Genomic DNA, 18,931 nt, shown 5'->3' with positions numbered 1-18,931 from the left:
TACTCTAGTCACTGTATCTTTTAATTTCTGTTTAACTAACCTCATTTTTTCATAATTCCCCTTTTGAAATTAAATGCCAGAGTGTTGGACTGCCGAGGTGTTCTTCCCACCACAGGAATGTTAAATGTTGTTATATTATAACAACATAATATATACGGTCTCGCATGATATTCTTATTGATAAACTAGGCAAATATAACTTAGATAGGGCCACGATAAGGTGGGTGCATAATTGGCTGGATAACCGTAGTCAGAGAGTTGTTGTTAACGGTTCTAAATCCTGCTGGAAAGGGATAACAAGTGGAGTTCCTCAAGGGTCTGTTTTGGGACCCGTACTATTCAATGTCTTCATCAATGATGTAGATATTGGGATAGAGAGTACTCTTATTAAGTTTGCAGATGATACCAAACTGGGTGGGGTTGCGACTTCTTTGGAGGATAGAGACATAATTCAAAATGACCTTAGCAAGTTAGAGAAATGGTCAGAGGTAAACAGGATGAGGTTTAATAAAGAGAAATGCAAAGTGCTCCACTTAGGAAGGAACAATCAGTTCCATACATACAAGATGGGAAGCGACTGTCTAGGAAGGAGCATGGCGGAAAGGGATCTAGGGGTCATAGTGGACCACAAGTTGAATATGAGTCAACAGTGTGATGCTGTTGCAAAAAAAGCAAATATGATTCTAGGTTGTATCAACAGGTGTGTTGTAAGCAAAACTCGGGAAGTCATTCTGCCGCTCTATTCTGCACTAGTTAGGCCTCAGCTGGAGTACTGTGTCCAGTTCTGGGCGCCACATTTCAAGAAAGATGTGGAGAAATTGGAAAGGGTACAGAGAAGAGCGACAAGAATGATTAAAGGTTTAGAGAACATGACCTATGAAGCCAGGCTTCATGAACTGGGCTTGTTTAGTTTGGAAAAAAGAAGATTAAGGGGGGACATGATAGCGGTTTTCAAGTATCTAAAAGGGTGTCACAAGGAGGAAGGCGAAAATTTGTTCCTCTTGGTTTCTGAGGACAGGACAAGGAGTAATGGGCTTAAAGTGCAGCAGGGGAAGTTTAGATTGGACATTAGGAAAAAATTCCTAACTGTCAGGGTGGTCAAATATTGGAATAAATTGCCAAGGGAGGTGGTGGAATCTCCCTGTCTGGAGATATTTAAGAACAGGTTAGATAGACATCTGTCAGGGATGGTGTAGACGGAGCTTGATCCTGCCTTGAGGGCGGGGGGCTGGACTCGATGACCTCTCGAGGTCCCTTCCAGTCCTATTATTCTATGATTCTATGATTCTATGATTATGGTCACTATTCCCAAGCAGTCCTGTAATATTTACCTCCTGGACCAGATCCTGTGCTCCACTCAGGACTAAATCAAGAATTGCCTCTCTTCTTGTGGGTTCCTGTACCAGCTGCTCCCAGAAGCAGTCATTTAAGGCATCGAGAAATTTTATCTCTGCATCTTGTCCTGAGGTGACGTGTCCCCAGTCAATATGGGGATAATTGAAATCCCCCATTATTATTGAGTTTCTTTTGATAGCCTCTCTAATCTCCCTTAGCATTTCAACATCACTATCGCTGTCCTGGTCAGGTGGTCGATAATAGATCCCTACAGTTATAGTCTTATTAGAGCATGGAATTACTATCCATAGTGACTCTATGGATCATGGTGATTCATTTAAGATTTTTCCTTCATTTGATTCTACATTCTTTCACATATAGTGCCACTCCCACCCCCATGACCTATTCTGTCCTGCAGATATATTTTATATCCCAGAAACGTTTCGCATGATTGGAAGCAGCCAAGATCGGATTGTCTCTGGACCCAGGGACAAAGGACAGATGCCAGGCCCCTCTGTCTGGAGTGGTCATCTGGGTAGTAAACACTGGCTGCTCCCTCCAGCAAAGAAAGGGCCAAGCCGCGATGCCGGGGTTCCCTGTGCCGTAACGTGCCGCTACTGCGTACTCCCCCCACTTGCTACCTTGGAACAGAGGCAGCAACCGGGGGGAGCAGGAGCCAGTGCCAGTGAGGAGCTGGCTTAAAAACCAGCTCCCCACAAGTACCAGATCCATCTGCCCTCCCCACCCCCCGTACTACTGACTCGATAGAGAAGCAGCTGTGAGGGGGCAGGCTGGAGCCAAGAAGCACAGGGAGCTGGCTTTCTGCCTCCCCTGCACTTGCTGCCTCCTACAGAGGAAGCGGGACAGGGGAGGAGGCAGCACTAGCTTCCCGGTGCCACCTGCCTGCCTCCTCCCCCCCCCACCCCCCCCCCGCGCTGCTACCTCTAGCTAAGGCAGCAGCACGGAGCAATAGGCAGCCCATCTGTGTGGGGAGCTGGTTTTAAACTGGCTCCCCTTGTGGACAGGCTCCCACTTGCGTTGCTGCCTCTGATAAAGCGGCAGCAGTGTGGGTTGGCAAGGGGCTCCCCAGGAGTGGGGCTGGCAGCCCAGTCCCCAGGTAGTATTAACCGCTACGATTTCATGCGGTTACACGACTATTCAATCACACGACATATCACCGCCATACGTCCCAGAGGAACAAAAAGTACTTGCCCTGGAGTAACAGAGCGAGTCCTCTGTAGGCCTGGGAATAGAACCTGCAACCCCACTTCCAGCTCTCTCGACCGAAGCAGGGATTTTATCTATTAACCTTGCAGTAGTGCACGCACGCCCATGCCCCTCTCTGCACTCTGCCCTTTGTTATTATAAAATACGGGATCTACTTTCTGGCCACCAGTGATTTAGCTGATCTCTTGGACATCGCCGCATGAGTGGGTCTTGAAGAGGGATTCAGAAATACTCTTCAGTACAGCAGGTTACAGTTTATTCCATTTTCCCTTTTTCCATCCCCAAAAGAACTGGGCAAACTTGCATCCAGTTTCCAGAGAGACCTGTCTGAGCCCAGTGAAAAGCCACGTCACAGCAGCCTTCATCCTCCAGGCCTGCCTCAGTGACTTGCATCCTCGCTCGTGCATAGAAACGCCGTCCTCTGCTGTAATGACACATTTGAACCTCGGCAGTGTGAAAACGCAGTCGCTAAATATACCCTGCTTGTCCTGAGGCTGCTGTGCCGAAGATTTCACAGTTTGCTTCAGTGCAAGGGGCTCTGGGGCTCTTTGGGGAGCAATTGTTGCACGGAGCCCGAGCTTGTTGGGAATACTACGTACGCGGCCCCTGACATCCTGTGCCTGCTCCCACATTAGCACTGCTCCTCACCAACAGCCCAAGACATCTGCACAATAAATCGCACCATTGTATCTGCAGATCTCAAGTGTGGCACAGCTGAGCTGGCACGTTCGTGTGCCTTTTCCACAAGAGGCCCCTCTGATAAAACTCTTGTGCTTTGGCGAAAGCAGCTCAGAAACCACTATCAGCTCTTGTAAAGAACAGCAAGAGGCGCTTATATGCTGGCTGCAGAACCTTGTGTTGAAGTCCACTGAATGCACCAGGAAGCCGTTTCATTCTGTAATGTAGCTCTGGGAACCGTGCTTTTCCAAGTGCCCTGTAACACTGGGCAGCTAAAGTTTGCACCTCGGGACCTGACTGTGGGTACTTGGCCCGCCTAACAGCGGTATGTGGTCTTGAGCTGGCTCCACCCCCTGAAGGGGCGGAGCCTAGGGTAGAAGAGGTGGGGCTAGGAATTAGCCTCCCCCCAGAATACTCTGGGGCTGGAGGCTTTGAATTAAAAACACAGCGAAGTGCTCGCAACTCCTGGCCCCGCTGCGGTTGCGTTGCCTGGCAGCCACTCAGGTTTGCTGCAGCTGTTTAAAGGGCTCATGACTCCAGCCCCTTCTGGGGTAACGCCATGACCGGGAGCCATTTAAATAGGAGCCTGCCGCCTAAGCCACTTCATGGAAATTCGGTGGCCCAGGCAGCAGGATCTAAATAGAAAGCAGCAGGGCCGGATGAAGACCTTTAGAGGCCCTAAGCACTGAAAAGATTATTGTGCCTCCCCCCATATGTAATTCAAAATAAAAACAATACTCTACTGTAAAATCTCTCTCTTTGCCCCTGCTTTGCTGGTGCCCTAAGCATGTGCTTAGTCTTCCTATTGTGTAATCCGGCCCTGGAAAGCAGCCAGATGCAGTGCATGGGCTGAATCAAAGTGTTAAGTGGGCCGGATCCAGCCCCTGGGCTGCATCTTGCCCAGCCCTGTTCTAAAATCTGTTGGTTAAGCTTCTAACACATGGAAGCGAGGGACACCATTCCTACGCATCCTGGCTAATAGCCATCGCTGGACCTAACCTCCAGGAATGTGTTTAGTTCTTTTTTTCAACCCTGTTATAGCTTTGGTCTTCATGCCATCCTCTGGCAAGGAGTTCCACAGGTTGACTGTGTGTTGTGTGAAGAAATATTCCCTTTTGTTTGTTTAAAACCTGCTACCTATTTTCATGTAGTGTTACTTTCTGAGAGTTTGGGCCTCAGTGGGTTGGAAATTAGTGATATGAATTTTATTATTTTGTTTTTAAGATTGTGGAGAAAGTTACCGTCCTTCATCTGTATCATCTCGTCTTGTGCGCTCATCAAAGGTCAGGCTAAGCAAGCTTGGGCCCAGTCACTATGTAGCTGGGAATGCTCCCTGACAACACAGGTTCAGCAAGAAGTGATGTTGAATACTCTCCCCTTGCCATCAATTCCCTATTCTAGTGCTAAGGGGCACTATGCATTTTTTTGGAGGTACCGTGTCCTGCATAATGTGCAGAGTTTGGGACCTCTTTGTCAGCCTTAAGTCTGACCTTTGCACCGTCATGAGAGAAGAGCAAAACCTCAGTGTGTCTTTAAATGTCCTTGGTTATATCATACTGACGGCAAACACTAAAATCATAACCTGACATCAATACTGGTCAGAGGTAGGGTTGCTTAATTGCCTTCATTGTGCGTTTCTCTGTTAATGTGGTGGAATTCTTAGAAGTGTAACCTTCTCTCTGGATTAATCATGTGTCTCTAATGTTTATCACCCTTACATCATCCTTAAATGACTGATTTATATTCTGAACTTTAACTCCATTCTAACAGTTGGCTATCTTGGAATTAATATACTAAGCCTTCGTAAATTGCCACGGGCAACTTACGTTGAATTGGCTAGACTGACATTCTTAACTCTTGTGCATTGTTACTCAACTGCTTATGTTCCCTTCCAGAGATGGCTGCATTTTACTGGTGGGTGTAAGAATGCCCATGTAAGATGTGCTTGGGAAAAGTATCATGTTATTGGCCCTTCTTCTGACACCGACATCAGCCCTCCCACCAAGCAATTGCAGCATCAGGAGCCTTGGCTGGCTTCTAAGCAGAGGAGGAATCACTGGTGTGGAGTCTCCGTGCATTTTAAGTGGTTGTTCTTTTCTCAGGGTCTGTTGGCTTTGCTCTTGATCAGGAGTTGTGCGGACCACACAGACTCATTCCTGCTATTCTGACTGGTGCAGCAAGCAGCTCTCGCCTGAGAGACTGCTTGGCTACAGATCAAAGATCAGGCTTGAGGTGTAAGGGAGCATAGCAGCAAGGTAACCAGGAGGGTGTGTTGAGGCCTAGCTTCTCTCCACAGGACAGCTTTTGATGTCAGCTGTGTATGTTACTGGAGTCACCTCTGAGGATGCACAGCACCCTAACTGGTAGAACCAGCACATGGGTGAGAAATTTGGTAGGGAAGGTGGAGCGGGAAAGGTCACAGTGCCAGCTTTGTTGGTTAAGCAAAATATTCAGGGCCAGGTGTGTCTCTCTGCATGTCCCAAGGTGAAGGCAGCTCAGCCCTGCTACTTCCCTGCAAAATCCTTTGCCTGTAGGCTCTCCAGGGATTGTAATCTCCAAGGTGAACTAGGCATAATCCCACCACACAGACTGCATCTGAATCCAAGCAAGACCAGGGCTGTCGCTGTCAGGGCTGTTGCTGTCCTTGTTTGACTCCGAAATTGATCTTAATTGAACCACCTCAGCAGTGCAATGCTCATGCATTAAACATGGGTGGTTGGTGTCATGGTGCAGCTTGCTGGGAATACGGGCCCCGCTTTTTAAGAACTGTTAACACAGCATGTAAGTGTTTAGCAGAGTTTGAAATGCCACATTGTGTCCGTCTGCATCGTTGCCCCGTCCCGGGCCCTGTGCATCACAGAAATAGACCTAGGGAAAATCCGCGGGCTTGTTCAAGCAGTGTCCCGGGCCAGGGCAGGATTTATCCCTACACCATGCTGCCTTTGTGTTTTGTCCTGTCCACTTTCAACAGCTCTTCCTCTTCATTGCAGGCCTCAAGACATTATTGTGTTTATCATTGGAGGAGCAACGTATGAAGAGGCGTTAACTGTCTACAACCTTAACCGCACCACCCCTGGCGTCCGGATCGTATTAGGTGGGACCACCATCCACAACACAAAAAGGTAACGCCGATCGGAGCCCTAGCCCATGTGTTTGACCCTGGTTGATCTGACTCAAAGTCTGCGACACGGGAGAATTGTAGCCTGCTAGGGCAGCCTGGAACAGTCAGATTGCTGGTTTAACCACCTGGCCTGCTTGTATAGCCCTAAATGCGTTGTTGGCGCAGTGAAAGATTGTCCAGTGCCGTTTCAAGGAACTTGAAAGGCAAAGCGACAAGTTCTGGGTTGAGAGACGCATACGTGCATAGTTTCACCTGCTTTGAATTTGCAGCTCCCTGAGCATGAGCAGGAAGGCAAGGGAGTGCCTGGAAATCCAGATTCTGCTCCGTCACTTTGGCACAACTCAGCAGAGAGTCTGTGGAGGGCAGCGGAGTTCCACTGGTGTATGTGAGACTGGAAGCGGGATCAGGGCGTGCAGTAATGGCAGTCTGTGCTGCCTGCAGATCCGCACAGTACTCCCTGCTCTTCATGTTGCTCCCTTAAAAAAGGCGCTTTCTTGCCCAACCCAATCTCCTTCCGTAGGAGAGGGGCCATTTATATAGCTCTGATCCTGCAAGATTCTTGGGTGTGCTCACCCTTCATTCCCTCCGAGTTCCCGTTGCTGCCTGTGCTGCGTGGGAAACATTGCAAGCAGCTAACGTAACAGAGCCGGGGGGGGGCGGTTGTGATGGGCCGCGCCCTGGCATTGCATTTCCACAGCAATGGATGGGGTGATTGGATCCTAAAATTCTCGGTTATTTCCTGCAAATACCATCCTGCTTTTCCCAGAAAACAACTGAGTCTTGCGTGATGTGATCAGCTGATGCAAGTTACGAGCCCAGTTTCCAAAGCGGGGCACCATTTCACAGGCCTACATGCGGCTCAGGTTCAAGTCAGGACTCTGTTACCCTAATAAGGTGGAAATTAGACCATACATCTGTACTTCCTTCTGTTAAGGGGTGGGGACCAGGCAGGCATATCTCCTATTCTGCTGTGCCAGCTGCTAGCTAAGCAGAGAACCAAGAATTCTTTCAATTCTTCCCCCACACCCGGCCAAATACCCATTGTATCCCCTTCCACCATGACATCTCCTTGGCCTTGGGAGCAGGAGGGGAGAGTTAGAAGGAATGTGACAGGTGACCCAAATCCATCCCATGTGCTGTATCAGAAAATGTGGTGAAATCTAAGAGCTGGGGCAGACCCTGGAGTTCTCCAACAGCTGCTCTGAACTTAACCTTAAAGGGACCCCTCGGCCCACGTGGGATGGATTGAGGGGAAGCGTCAAGCAAACTGTATTGTGGAAGTGACATGACACAAACATTCAGGCTGCAATAGTCGCAGCTGACTAAGGGCTTGCGGCAAATGGGACTTGTTAAGAATGAATGGGAGCAGAGCATCTAAATCCCCTAGCCAACTTTGAAAACCTCTGCCTCCCACTCTGCATTTCCTGTGCTTTAACATTCTCCTAGACACTAATTGGCCTGTGTTGCACACGAGCACACAACACATAGAGATACACCAAGGGCCTATGTCTGCTCTTTTAACAGTTAACCATGGGAACAGTTTCCTAAGGATCAGGTGAATTCTTTATCACTGACAACAATGAAATCAAAATTGGGTGTTTTTTCTAAAAGCTCTGCCCTGGGAATTATTTTGGGGAAGTTCTAGGACTTATGTTAACAAAAGGTCAGACTAGATAGTCACAAAAGCCTTGGGGGTCTATGAATCTAGTGAGTTTTTCTGTCAGTTAATAAAGCCCTCGAATTGGACACCCATCCAGATGCAACTGGCTCTTCAGAACTGGGTTACAAAGGCAAGTCTGTCTTAGCCCACATTTTGACCAAATCCTACCCAAACTAGCCAGCTTTCCATTCCCTCTCCTCCCCCGCCAGCTGCTCTCGATTTTAGCCCGTGAGCTAAACAGCTTTCCTAGTAACCACAAGATAAAGGACTTCGTAGGCGTGCCCAGTGCTCCTTGGCTGATGGGAAAAGGGAGCGGCTAAAATGGCATCTTGGAAAGATGCACCCAGCCTGTAAAAATGTGACTATGGTGAAAACATCTGGCTTCGTTGCTCTTCAGTCCTTTTGAAAACCAGTTACTCGTATTTCCCAGCATGCAGCCGCACGCATGTTCCCTGCCAAGTGCAAGAGCTTGTGTAAGTCTCGAAAACAACGCACCTGTGCTGGCTTTAGATCCATTTCCAAGCAGAATGACAACTTCCTGCAGGATTGAAAACCGGCTCACAGCCCATTCACCTGCTGGGGGTTCGGCCCTAAGTCTTGGAGATGCGAAGTAAACCCCAGACCCTGTAGATCTTCTGTCTAGAAGAGGCGCCTGTATCCTGTACCATGTTCACAGCAGTGGCCTGTTTTATATTCCAGCGAGCACCGTTCTCCCCCTTCTATAACATTGTCCGTCAGGTCATTTCCAAGCACTTTACATCCAGCGAGGCTGAAATTTCTCTCCCCTCACTTCCACAAGAGCTTAAAGAGGTTAGGTGCCTAACTCCCATCGGAAAATTCCAGGCTAATTCATCCCACCCCTCCTTGCAACCTTAGCTTTGGAAAGCATTGAAATATCTGCTTCTGTTCACCTCTGTGCCAAGCCCTTCGTCCCATTCTCAACTCTAAACATGTGAGGAATTGCCATTGGCTTCGTAGGACTTAGCGTTTATTTCGCGTGCTGCTGAGCAAGGAGCCTTTCGGGAATTGGCAGCATGGGAGGGCTCTCTGAAGTGAGCAACGTGTTTCTCATCTATGAAGCCAGGATCAGAGGCACAAAGGAGCATGTGTTCTCCTGGGGCAAGGTGTGGGGCCCTGCTCCCCGCTCCTGAAAGGGGCGGGGCAAAAGGGGCAGGGTTGGGGGCTGCCAGCCCTCAGCACCGCCCAGAGCGCATCATATGGAGTTCTGCCGGGGATTTAAAGGGCCCGGGTTCCAGCTGCTGTGAGTGGCCGGGAGTCCCTGGGCAGCTTCCCCTTTGCTCCTCGCACCCCTGCCGGCGGGCCTGATCGCCTGCATCTAAGGTGGTGTTCATGCTGCAGCCTAGGCTAGCTAGCCAGAGTGCAGCCGCATTCAAGAGCCTAGGTGTGTCCTTGGGTAGCTGGCCACGCTGCTCCCAGGGCTGTTGTGGCCACACCGCGATTTTTACTACCCTCCTGCCCAAGCCTGAATTATGCCCCTGTCTGCCGTGTACACGTGCCCCAGGCTGTATTGTAAGGCCCCCCGGTAGCACTAGGATGAGAGACAGTTGCTAGCCCAGAATCTGAGGCCCGGCGGGGCTGCCCTGCCAAGTGCCGTCACTGCTGGTTCTATAGACTCCTTCCAGAGGGCATGGGGAGGAAGGCCGGGGAGGGCAGATGCAGTTACTAGAGAAGACTTGCAGGGAGGGGGACTGCGGGGGGGGACAGTATCTGTTTCAGAGACATGAAACTTTACCCTCTCCAGCTAGCGAGTTAGCCCTGACACATCCCTCATTGTGCATCTTCCAAAGGCGGAGCTGGCTCACTTGGCCATGTGCTGCCGACAGCTGAATCCGTCCTGTCTAATGACCCTGAAACCGAAGCCGTGGGAGGTGGGGAGGAGGTTGGAGGGCCAAGAGGTTGGTCTTGGAGAACCTCCGTAACCTGGCCGATTGCACAGACACTTGTCTGTTGAAGGGTCTTGTCACTGTCGTACCTGTGCGCCTCCTCAGCTTTCATCTCTTTAACCTACTGGCCCTCCAGGAGGCAGGGCTGTGCTCTTATCCTGGGGACACTGAGGCATGGATGGATTAAGAGGCTTGCCTGAGGTCATCCAGGAAGTGTGTGGCAGAGCAGGGAATTGACAGGCATTTCCCCACACCAGGCTAGCACCCTGCTGGCCCATCCATCCTGTCATGCCTACGCTGGCAGTTGATGGATCCAAAATATGACCCTAGGCCTTGCCCCTCAGGATGACTGAGGTTTACCCCCCTCCCCCCCCAACACTCCATGTTGCCCTTTAGTGCAATGGGTTCTCTTTTGGACCCGTTGCTCCTGAGAACCTTTTGAAGGGCAGATTCTTCACTCTTGTTCCGCTGTCACTTCAAACGTTGTAAATCGTTAGTTGTTGTAGGTCTCGTCCCCACTTGCGCTTGTATCCTGCATCCGGCAGCTTGCGATCGCTGCTTCCGACACCGTCCTGAAAAGTGTGTGCTACGTTTGCAGCAGCACCGGGCTGTTGCTGACCCTGGCTGTCAGCGAGAGGGAACTTGGCTGGTCCAGAGCTCCTGGTACTGTTGCACAGTTCGGGGGGTCCTGGGATTAAGCACCTTCAATTTGAGCCACGTGTCCTTCTGGGGCAAACTGCTGCCACGTTCCCAGGGCCAAGCTACCTGCTTCGAGGCTGACCAGGCTTTTTGTTGGCTGGCAAAATGAGGCTTGTCACGAACCTCGAGGGCTCGCAGCCTTTGCTCCGTAACGGAATCCGCCGCAGTGGCAGAACGTAACCGATAGGAGCGATCTCCCCACCGGTGTTGCTTTCACCTGGTGTTGCAGGCTGAGACCTGCCTTGAAAGAGGATCTATGTAACTGATTCCCCCGTGTGTGCAGTCCAGCGTGCAGTACCGCCCTCGGATACGGTGCTTACCGGAACGGCTCTGCAAAGGAGCTGTCGGACCATTAACGCGCTCCACTGAGCCGCTTTGTGTGTCGTAGCCGCCTCCCTAAAGCAGAGCTCTCGAGCCACGTTTTCCTGTTTCTTTGATGGCAGGCTTAAAATGTCACTAGCTCACCTCTGCCAGAGGTTTACTCCAGAGGCTCTTTACCTCTAGAGTCTCCCTTCTAGCCATTTGGGAAGGCCAAGGTGGCTGTGACCCCAGCCCACCAGCGGCCATAACCCCAGGTTGAGAGCCACTGACTGACGTGGTTTTGAAAATCTAATCCGTCACTTTTTGTGCTCGCTGCCTGAATCTGCATCTGGGGGTCGTGTGGGGGAGAGGAAGAGGGGAGGTAAGGGGTGCATGTGTGTCTGTCCGTCAAACACGTAGGCAGGATCCCTGGATGTGAGGCTAAGGTTCTACTGCTTGATTCAGCTCCAAGTCGGCCAACAGCTTGGTGGCATGGTTGGGACAGAGAGGACTTTTGCTGGAGCATGTTGATTAGACGGGAGGATAGCAGAAGAGGTGGGATGCAATGGATAAGGCTCTAGATTGGAAATCTGGAGCCATGGAGTCTGTTGCCCCCTCTGCCACCGATCAGTTATCTGACCTTTGGCAAGTCATTTGCTGTGCCTGTTTCCTTGTTCACCTTTTGTCCTTTTAGGGGATGTCTATACACATAAGCCTGCCCAGTACCCAGAGCTTCACCAGGCCTAAACCATGCTGCAGCTGTTCCACCCCATCTACACTGCTGCTTTTAGCTGCACTCGTGTGGGGCTGGCTACTGGTGCTGCAGTCACCCGCCGACTGTAGCACAGATACCCTCTTGGGTTGGAAGCTCTTCAGGGACTGTCTCCGATTTTGTGTCTGTGCCTTGCTCAATGGGGTCCCAGTTCTGGCTGGGACCTTTGGGTGCTAGTGTGATGCAGTTAGTCACAAAGCAGGCTTGCAAAAAGAAGGCCTATGTTAGCTGTCACCATGCTGTTGGAATTGCCAGGGTTCTGCAAGGAAGGGAAACTGTAGAATTTAGAGATGCAGATTCTTTTTGTAGGGATTTATACTGCTTGTCATCACTGTAGTATCTGAGTACCAAAGGGGCCGACAGACTTGACAGGCTCCTGGGCTCCGTGTGGGTGTGGGTGTGGGTGTGGGGGGCTTGGGGCAGCCAGCCCTCAGAGCTGCCTGGAGCGCATCGCACTCTAGCAATGATTTAAAGGGCCCGGGGCTCTGGCTGTCGCTGCTCTTCTGGGACCCCTGGGCCCTTTTGAATCTCTGGGCCCCGAGGCAACTGCCTCCTTCCCCCTCCGTCCGTCTCTCCCCCGCTTCCCCCACCCTCCCGGGCGCAATCGATGGGCCTGCTGAGCGTACACTCTTTGCCTGGGTGTCCCCAGGGTGCACACCGGATCTTAAGCACATCGCCGCAGGCAAAAGGGCCAAGGAGACGGAATTTGTCAATGAAAACGACACCAGGCTATAGACTGATTCTTTGCTCTGGCCACTTGAGAGGACGCCCGGATGCTGATTGTTCTTATAGCTCCAGGCAAAAATGCTGGAGTTTTTCTAAATCAGCTGGCAGGTTGTCGTTTTGCTATGGGATCCCAGGGGCTGTGGGCTGGAGCCACCCTTTCAGGCTGTATGTAGATCCTGAGTAATGCCTGCTAGTTAGGCCCTCTCCTGTGACCACAGCTTGGCGCAGTCTCTGAATTATTTACAGAATAGATAGGGTGCAGTGACAGCACTTATATTTCAGAGAAGGAAAGAAAAAAAGATGGCTGTTATGCTATGGCTCTGGGCTGGGAATCGGGAGACATGGGTTCTGTTACAACCTCTGCCACTGATCGGTTATGTGACCTTTGGCAAGTCATTTGCCCTGCCTGTGTCTGTTTTCATCAGACCCAGTTCAGTGTGGTAGGGACTGAAGGCTTTCTCTTTGGTGTCAGGCGGGAAAAAGAAGTTTGTGTGTCAGATCAGTCTCCAGGGGCTTGGCTTTCCTCTCCGAAATGCCAGCCCTCTCCGAGTTGGCATGAACCGATTCCTTTTGAGTGAGGCTATGGCTGAGTGAAAGCCTGTCAGACATTTCTGACTCAACTGGAGTATAAGGACCTTCACAGGGAGAACGTACCAGGTATTAAATGGTTCTTTAATCCAGCAGAGAAAGGCAAACCAAGACCCTGTGGGCTGGAAGCTGACACCAGCCCAATTCAAATGAGAAGTAAGGCACAGATCTTTATCAGCAAGGGAGGGGTTAACCCTTGGAACAAAGTCCCAAAGAAAGCAGCGGCTTCTCCAGCTCTTGATATCTTCAAATGAGGACCAGGTATGTTGCTGGCAGGTGCTTTAGCCTAACAAGTTGTTGAGCTCCATCCAGGGGTAAGCAAGAAGACTAGTAAAGAATAAAATGGTCAGACACACAGATGAACATAATTTGTTGGAGGAAAGTCAACATGGTTTCTGTAAAGAGAAATCATGCCTTACTAATCTACTAGAGTTCTTTTGAGGGGTCAAACATGTAGACAAGGGGGATCTAGTGAATATAAAGTACTTAGGTTTCCAGAAAACCTTTGACAACGTCCCTCACCAAAGGCCCTTAAGTAAAGTAAGTTGTCATGGGATAAGAAGGAAGGTCCTTTCATGGATGGATAACTGGTTAAAAGACAGACAGGAAACAAAGGGTAGGAATAAATGGTCAGTTTTCTGAGTCGAGAGAGGTAACTAGTGGGGTCCCCCAAGGGTCTATCCTGGGGCCAATTCTATTCAACTTATTTATAAATATGATCCCTAGAGAAGGGGTAAACAGAGAGGTGGCAACATCTGCAGTTGGTACCAAACTGCTCAAGATAGTTAAGACCAAAGCAGACTGTGAAGAGCTTCAATAAGATCTCACCAAACTAAGTGATTGGGCAACAAAATGGCAAATGAAATTTAATGTTGATAAATGTAAAGTAATGCACATTGGAAGACATAATCCCAACTATGCATGCAACATGATGGAGACTAATTTGGCTCCAACTACTCAAGAGAGAGATCCTGGAGTCATTGTGGATAGTTCTCTGAAAACATCCACTCGGTGTGTCTAGACTACAAGGATTTTTCAAAAAAAGTTGCCTTTTTTCAAAAAATCTTTACCTGCATCTAGACTGCTGCCGCATTCTTTCGAAAGTAAATCGAAAATGCGACCGTTTTTTTCAACTGCGGAAAACCTCGTTTTACGAGGAAGAACGCCTTTTTTTGAAAGCGCTCTTTTGAAAAAAGGCGCTATGTAATGCAAACTGTGCTTTTTCAAAAGAGAGCATCCATGCTGCCTGGGTGTTCTTTCAAAAAGGCGGCTTGCTTTTTCAAAAGTACTGCTTGTAGTCTAGATGCTCTTTTTCAAAAGAGGCTTTTTCGAAAGTATATTTCAACAAAGCCTCTTTCGAAGAAGGCGTGTAGTCTAGATGTGGCCTCAGTGTGCAGCAGCAGTCAGAAAAGCAAATAGAATGTTAGGAATCATTAAAAAAACTGAAAGCGAATAAGACAGAAAATATCTTATTGCCCTTATATAAAACTATGGCACTCCCACATGTTGAATACTGCGTACAGATGTGGTCGCCTCATCCCAAAAAAGATATATTGGCATTGGAAAAGGTTCAGAGAAGGGCAACAAAAATGAGTAGGGGTTTGGAACGGGTCCCATAGGAAGAGAGCTTAAAAAGACTTGGACTTTTCAGTTTGGAAAGGAGGAGACTAAGGAGGGATATGATAGAGGTCTATACGATCATGACTGGTGTGGAAAAAGTGAATGAGGAAAAGTGATTTACTTGTTCCCATCAGGAATGTTAAATATCGGTTAATTAAATAGTCGAGTCACTTCATGAATTCTTATTAGTTAGTTAACTATTCTATAGTCCCTGTAGGGCAGGGCTGGCAACCATTGCGCTCCAGCCCCACTCCCAAAGAGTCCCATGCCACTCCGTGCGAGATACCAGGCGGGAGCTGGTCCATGAGGAGAGCCATCTTCCCTCGTGGACTGACTGCCTGTCGCCCTGTGCTGCTGCCTCTGATACAGAGGCAGCAGCGCAGGGTGGCAGCAGTCCCTGTCCGTGGCGGTGGAGGGAAATGCGTGTAGTCTATAGCATCAATCTATAAGCTTTAGCTTATCGGCTAATCGGTTAATCGATTACACTATTACATCCCAGTTTCCATACTATAAGAACCAGGGGTCACCAAATGAAATTAATGGGCAGCAGGTTTAAACGAAACAAAAGGAAGTTTTTCTTCACTCAGCGCACAGTCAACCTGTGGAACTCCTTGCCAGAGGATGTGGTGAAGGCCAGGACTTTAACAGGGTTCAAAAAAGGGCTAGATAGATTCATGTAGGTTAGGTCCACCAATGGTCATGGGGCGCACTGAGCGACCGGCTGAAATCTACTCTCCATGGGCGAGTAGATTCAGCAGTGTGTCAAGCCCGGCCTATGAGCCAGGATGGGTAGGAATGGTGTCCCTAGCCTCTGTGTGTCTGGAAATGGGTGCTAGGAAAGGGATCCCGTGAGGATTACCTGTTGTGTTCCCTCCTTTTGGGGCATCTGGTATTGGCCGCTCTCGGCAGACAGGATACTGGGCTGGATACACCGTTGGTCTGACCCAATATGGTTGCTGTTATGTTACCCAGGCCTGTCAGATAGGAAGTCAGACTAGTTGGTGGAACAGTCCCTTCAGAATGTACAGTCTAGGAATTTCTGGGCAATTCTAGCAGGTCTGCAGGTGACATGGTACGTGAGGTGGCCGCAGAAGGAAGGTCTGTAACAGCCCCAGCAGTGATGGCCCTAAACCGACCTGGCTGACACCTTCTCCCGTTGGTTTGCATTTGGCTGTGATCTCTGCTCTTACAAACCATACAGGGCTGGACCTGGGCCAGTCCTTGGATGGCAGAGCCCTAAGGGGAAAATACCACATGCTCAGGTTGTGTGGCAGGAGGTTTTCTTCCCTCCGGCATCCCTGAACCAGTGTTCTCCCAGGGTGCCAGGGCAGCCAGGCCCGTCGGGGCTCTGTGTGTGACCCATGAGACAGTTTGTTTACCGCTGCTTGCCACAGGCTGGCCAGATTCCGCTGGTTTCCATCTGTTATTTTTTTCCTACCGGTGTTACTAAAGTGACACACGTATAAAGCAAGGGCAGGTGAAGTGAGACCCGTGCGGCTTATGCACAGTGACTGCGAGAGCTGTGCGCTCCCTCTCGCTGCTATAATCCATGCACCTCGCAAATTCCAGGTGCACCAGGGCAGGGAGCAAAACTAACCTATCCTGGGTGATTGTCTTGGGTACAACAGTCTGGCGGCCCATTGAGATGAAGTGGGTCACTCGTGTGACCCACTCCCTAGCCTCGGCTGCCCATTGCTGTGCTCTGGGGAGCTATATTGCTAGAGGTGCTGGTGCTCCGATGAGCGATCCAATGGAAGGCCTGATAATTCAGTGAATCCTGGCGTGGCAGCTACATTTTAGCTGGCTAACCACTGTATGCGCCTTACTCCTTGGAATTCCTCCTGCAGTCTTTGTAGGCTACATCCTTTTTCTTGTCGCAAAGCGTTTGCCATCCACACTGAAAGCGACTGCTGCGTTCCACCCCAGAGGCGGTTTGCTGCTGGGCAACAGACTCGGCAATTCCTGTAATGCCTGTCAGACAAAGGCACCGCGGCAACGTAAGATTAGTTAGAAATGGACTTTAAATATGGCGAGGCCTAGGAAATGTGCTGAGCATTATTGCCCCTGGAAGAACAGAACCCTAAAGCCCTGTCGTCATATGGACTCACAATGGCACCGTTGGAAACAGCCCGGGAACTTTGTAAATGATCCGTTCCGGAGAAAAGGGCAAATAATTTCAGATCCTTTCGGATTCTTCACCTTTTGTGTGTAAATGCTTGTAACTTACTTCGCAATCCTGGGATGCGAGCTTTGTAGATTGATTGATTGATTTTTTTTAAGAGATCCTCCGATCATCTCATCTAATCCCAGGCCACAGACGTTCCTCCAGTGGCTGTCCTGAGCCAAAACATTGATTGAGGCAGATTGTCAGTATTAAATATTGAGCGAATCAGACCCATATCGATTCCCTGGGGTTTCTTTGTGATATTGGCTCACTAGACAACTGCACTTCGCTCCCCCCAGCTGACTGAACGTTAAGAGGAGGATTTGAACGAAGTGCAGTGGGATCTGAGGTAATTGAGCGGTTGTGACAGAGGTGTTTAATACAAGGAAGCCTTCCCAGGCTTTATTATATTTCCATCACATTCAAACTCCTCTGGTAATCCACCGGCCTCCCTGTAATGAACTATCTCTTATTCCTCCTGGATTAGAGTTGCTATCTCACAATAAACAAGGAGATTTTTATATTAATACTCTGAGCAGCCAGTGGAAGCATGTTAATTCTCCGCTTTCATTGTTCTTACCAGTCTAACTTGCACGCTTCGATCAACAGCTGTGTCTAGGGGCAAGGGAAGCTGTTCTGCTTTATGGGGGGTTTTAACGAAGCAGGAGACCAGTGCGCTTTTGGAGCTCATTGTGTTATTGTGGTTCGTATCTTTGTGATGGCTTGTTTAAAATATGAATGGGCACCAGCCTAGGAATGGATGCTTTACCGTGTGGGAACCTTTATTCTCCTTGATATTAAAGCCCCCTTACACTGCCAACGTGGAGCAAAGGGGCCCTATAGCGGGCAAAAATCGGTGTGTAGTGTAACGGAGAATCTTGCCAGGTCAGGGGGAGCCTGTATATACACTCACACAACTATCCTTTCCTCACTTTGTGTATATGTCCTTACATGCACAGTGACCGAGTGTGTGTGTGTGTGTGTGTGTGTGTGTGTGTGTGTGTGTACACTATAAATTTATAGCCACAGCAGTGTTTGTATAGTGTGTGTGCAGTAGTGGAGTATGCATTCCAAGAAATTCCATGCAAGTAACCTACACATCAGAAATGTAACAAGTTCTGCTCTGCTGAGTCCATCCTTGCAAATGAATGAAATGCCTGTGATTCTACAAAGATCGGGGGGAGGGGGGTTGTTTGCTAGAATATTACCAACTTGGAGGCCCTTGGGCCTTAATGGTACTAAAATTGCAGCTAAAATCCCCTCATTTCAGTGGGAAAGAGGCATCTAAATACCTTTAAAAATCTGCCCCTTAATGTCTGATCCAAAGCCCATTGAGATCAATAGGACCCCATCAGATTGAGCGGGGTTTTGAAGCTGGGGCGGCCGCAGGGCCTGATGCTGTGAAGTACGGAGTGTTGGCAGGGATTGAAGGAGCCGGCTGCTGCCCATGACTGGGCCCTGAGGATCCTGTGTCTGCGGCAAGGCCCTTAGCAAATGTCACTTTACAGCCTCATTTAAGATGTGCCCTGGCGTCCCGGCGCTCGCCTGCGCTGGCGAAACATCGGATCAGGTGTCTGCAGCCCCCTGCTCTTTCTTAGAAAACACTTGCAACATTAGCTGCCTCCGTGTTGTGGCAACAGCTCCTCCGCAGAGCCTGGAGCCCTTTAAACATTAAAGCGTCCGCGGGGAGTAGGCCTGAGCACGCACAGAGAGAGCAGCAGCGTAGCTCTGGAGGGGCAGCTTTCCTATTTAAAATTTAATTGGGATCCTTTCAGGACATCTGTTCCTCCATGTGATCTCCCCGTCTGGGACAGAGCCGGGCTTTGGCCGGGCTCCTTCCATTGCTAAAAGGCCAGCGTTGTATTTCTTGTGTGGGGGATTCAACCCCCAGCCTGCCATGGGTTTGCAAGCCAGGTGTGGCGTGACAATCGCCCTGCTTCCCAGGGCCCTTGCGAGCGCTCAGGGCCTCGTGTTCTTGGTTCCACACAGGCGGCCGGCTGGCTTCTTGTGCGCTTTGCCCTGGTTGTTGTCACGTCGAGCCAGGCCTTGTGAGGTGTGTGGCGGGGAGCTGCTCTGCTGAGGAAGCTGGCCTGTAGCGGCACAGACTCCACCTGCGGGTGCCCCTATCAATTCTCCAG

General features: G+C 49.8%; 1 protein-coding gene across 1 annotated transcript in view; it reads left to right on the top strand.

Moving 5' to 3' along the window:
• VPS45 (vacuolar protein sorting 45 homolog) overlaps window positions 1-18,931 on the top strand; it is a 64,786-nt gene that overhangs the window by 37,343 nt on the left and 8,512 nt on the right. Inside the window, exon 14 of the mRNA XM_006134674.5 lies at window positions 6,230-6,361. Coding sequence (XP_006134736.2) covers window positions 6,230-6,361 — 132 coding nt within the window. The remainder of the gene's footprint in view (window positions 1-6,229; window positions 6,362-18,931) is intronic.

This window comes from Pelodiscus sinensis, chromosome 22, assembly GCF_052426305.1.
Source record: "Pelodiscus sinensis isolate ZL-2025 chromosome 22, ASM5242630v1, whole genome shotgun sequence".
In the NCBI taxonomy this organism is placed as follows: domain Eukaryota; kingdom Metazoa; phylum Chordata; order Testudines; family Trionychidae; genus Pelodiscus; species Pelodiscus sinensis.
The sequence above is the reverse complement of the archived record's forward strand: the minus strand, read 5'-3'. Positions and strand labels throughout refer to the sequence as shown.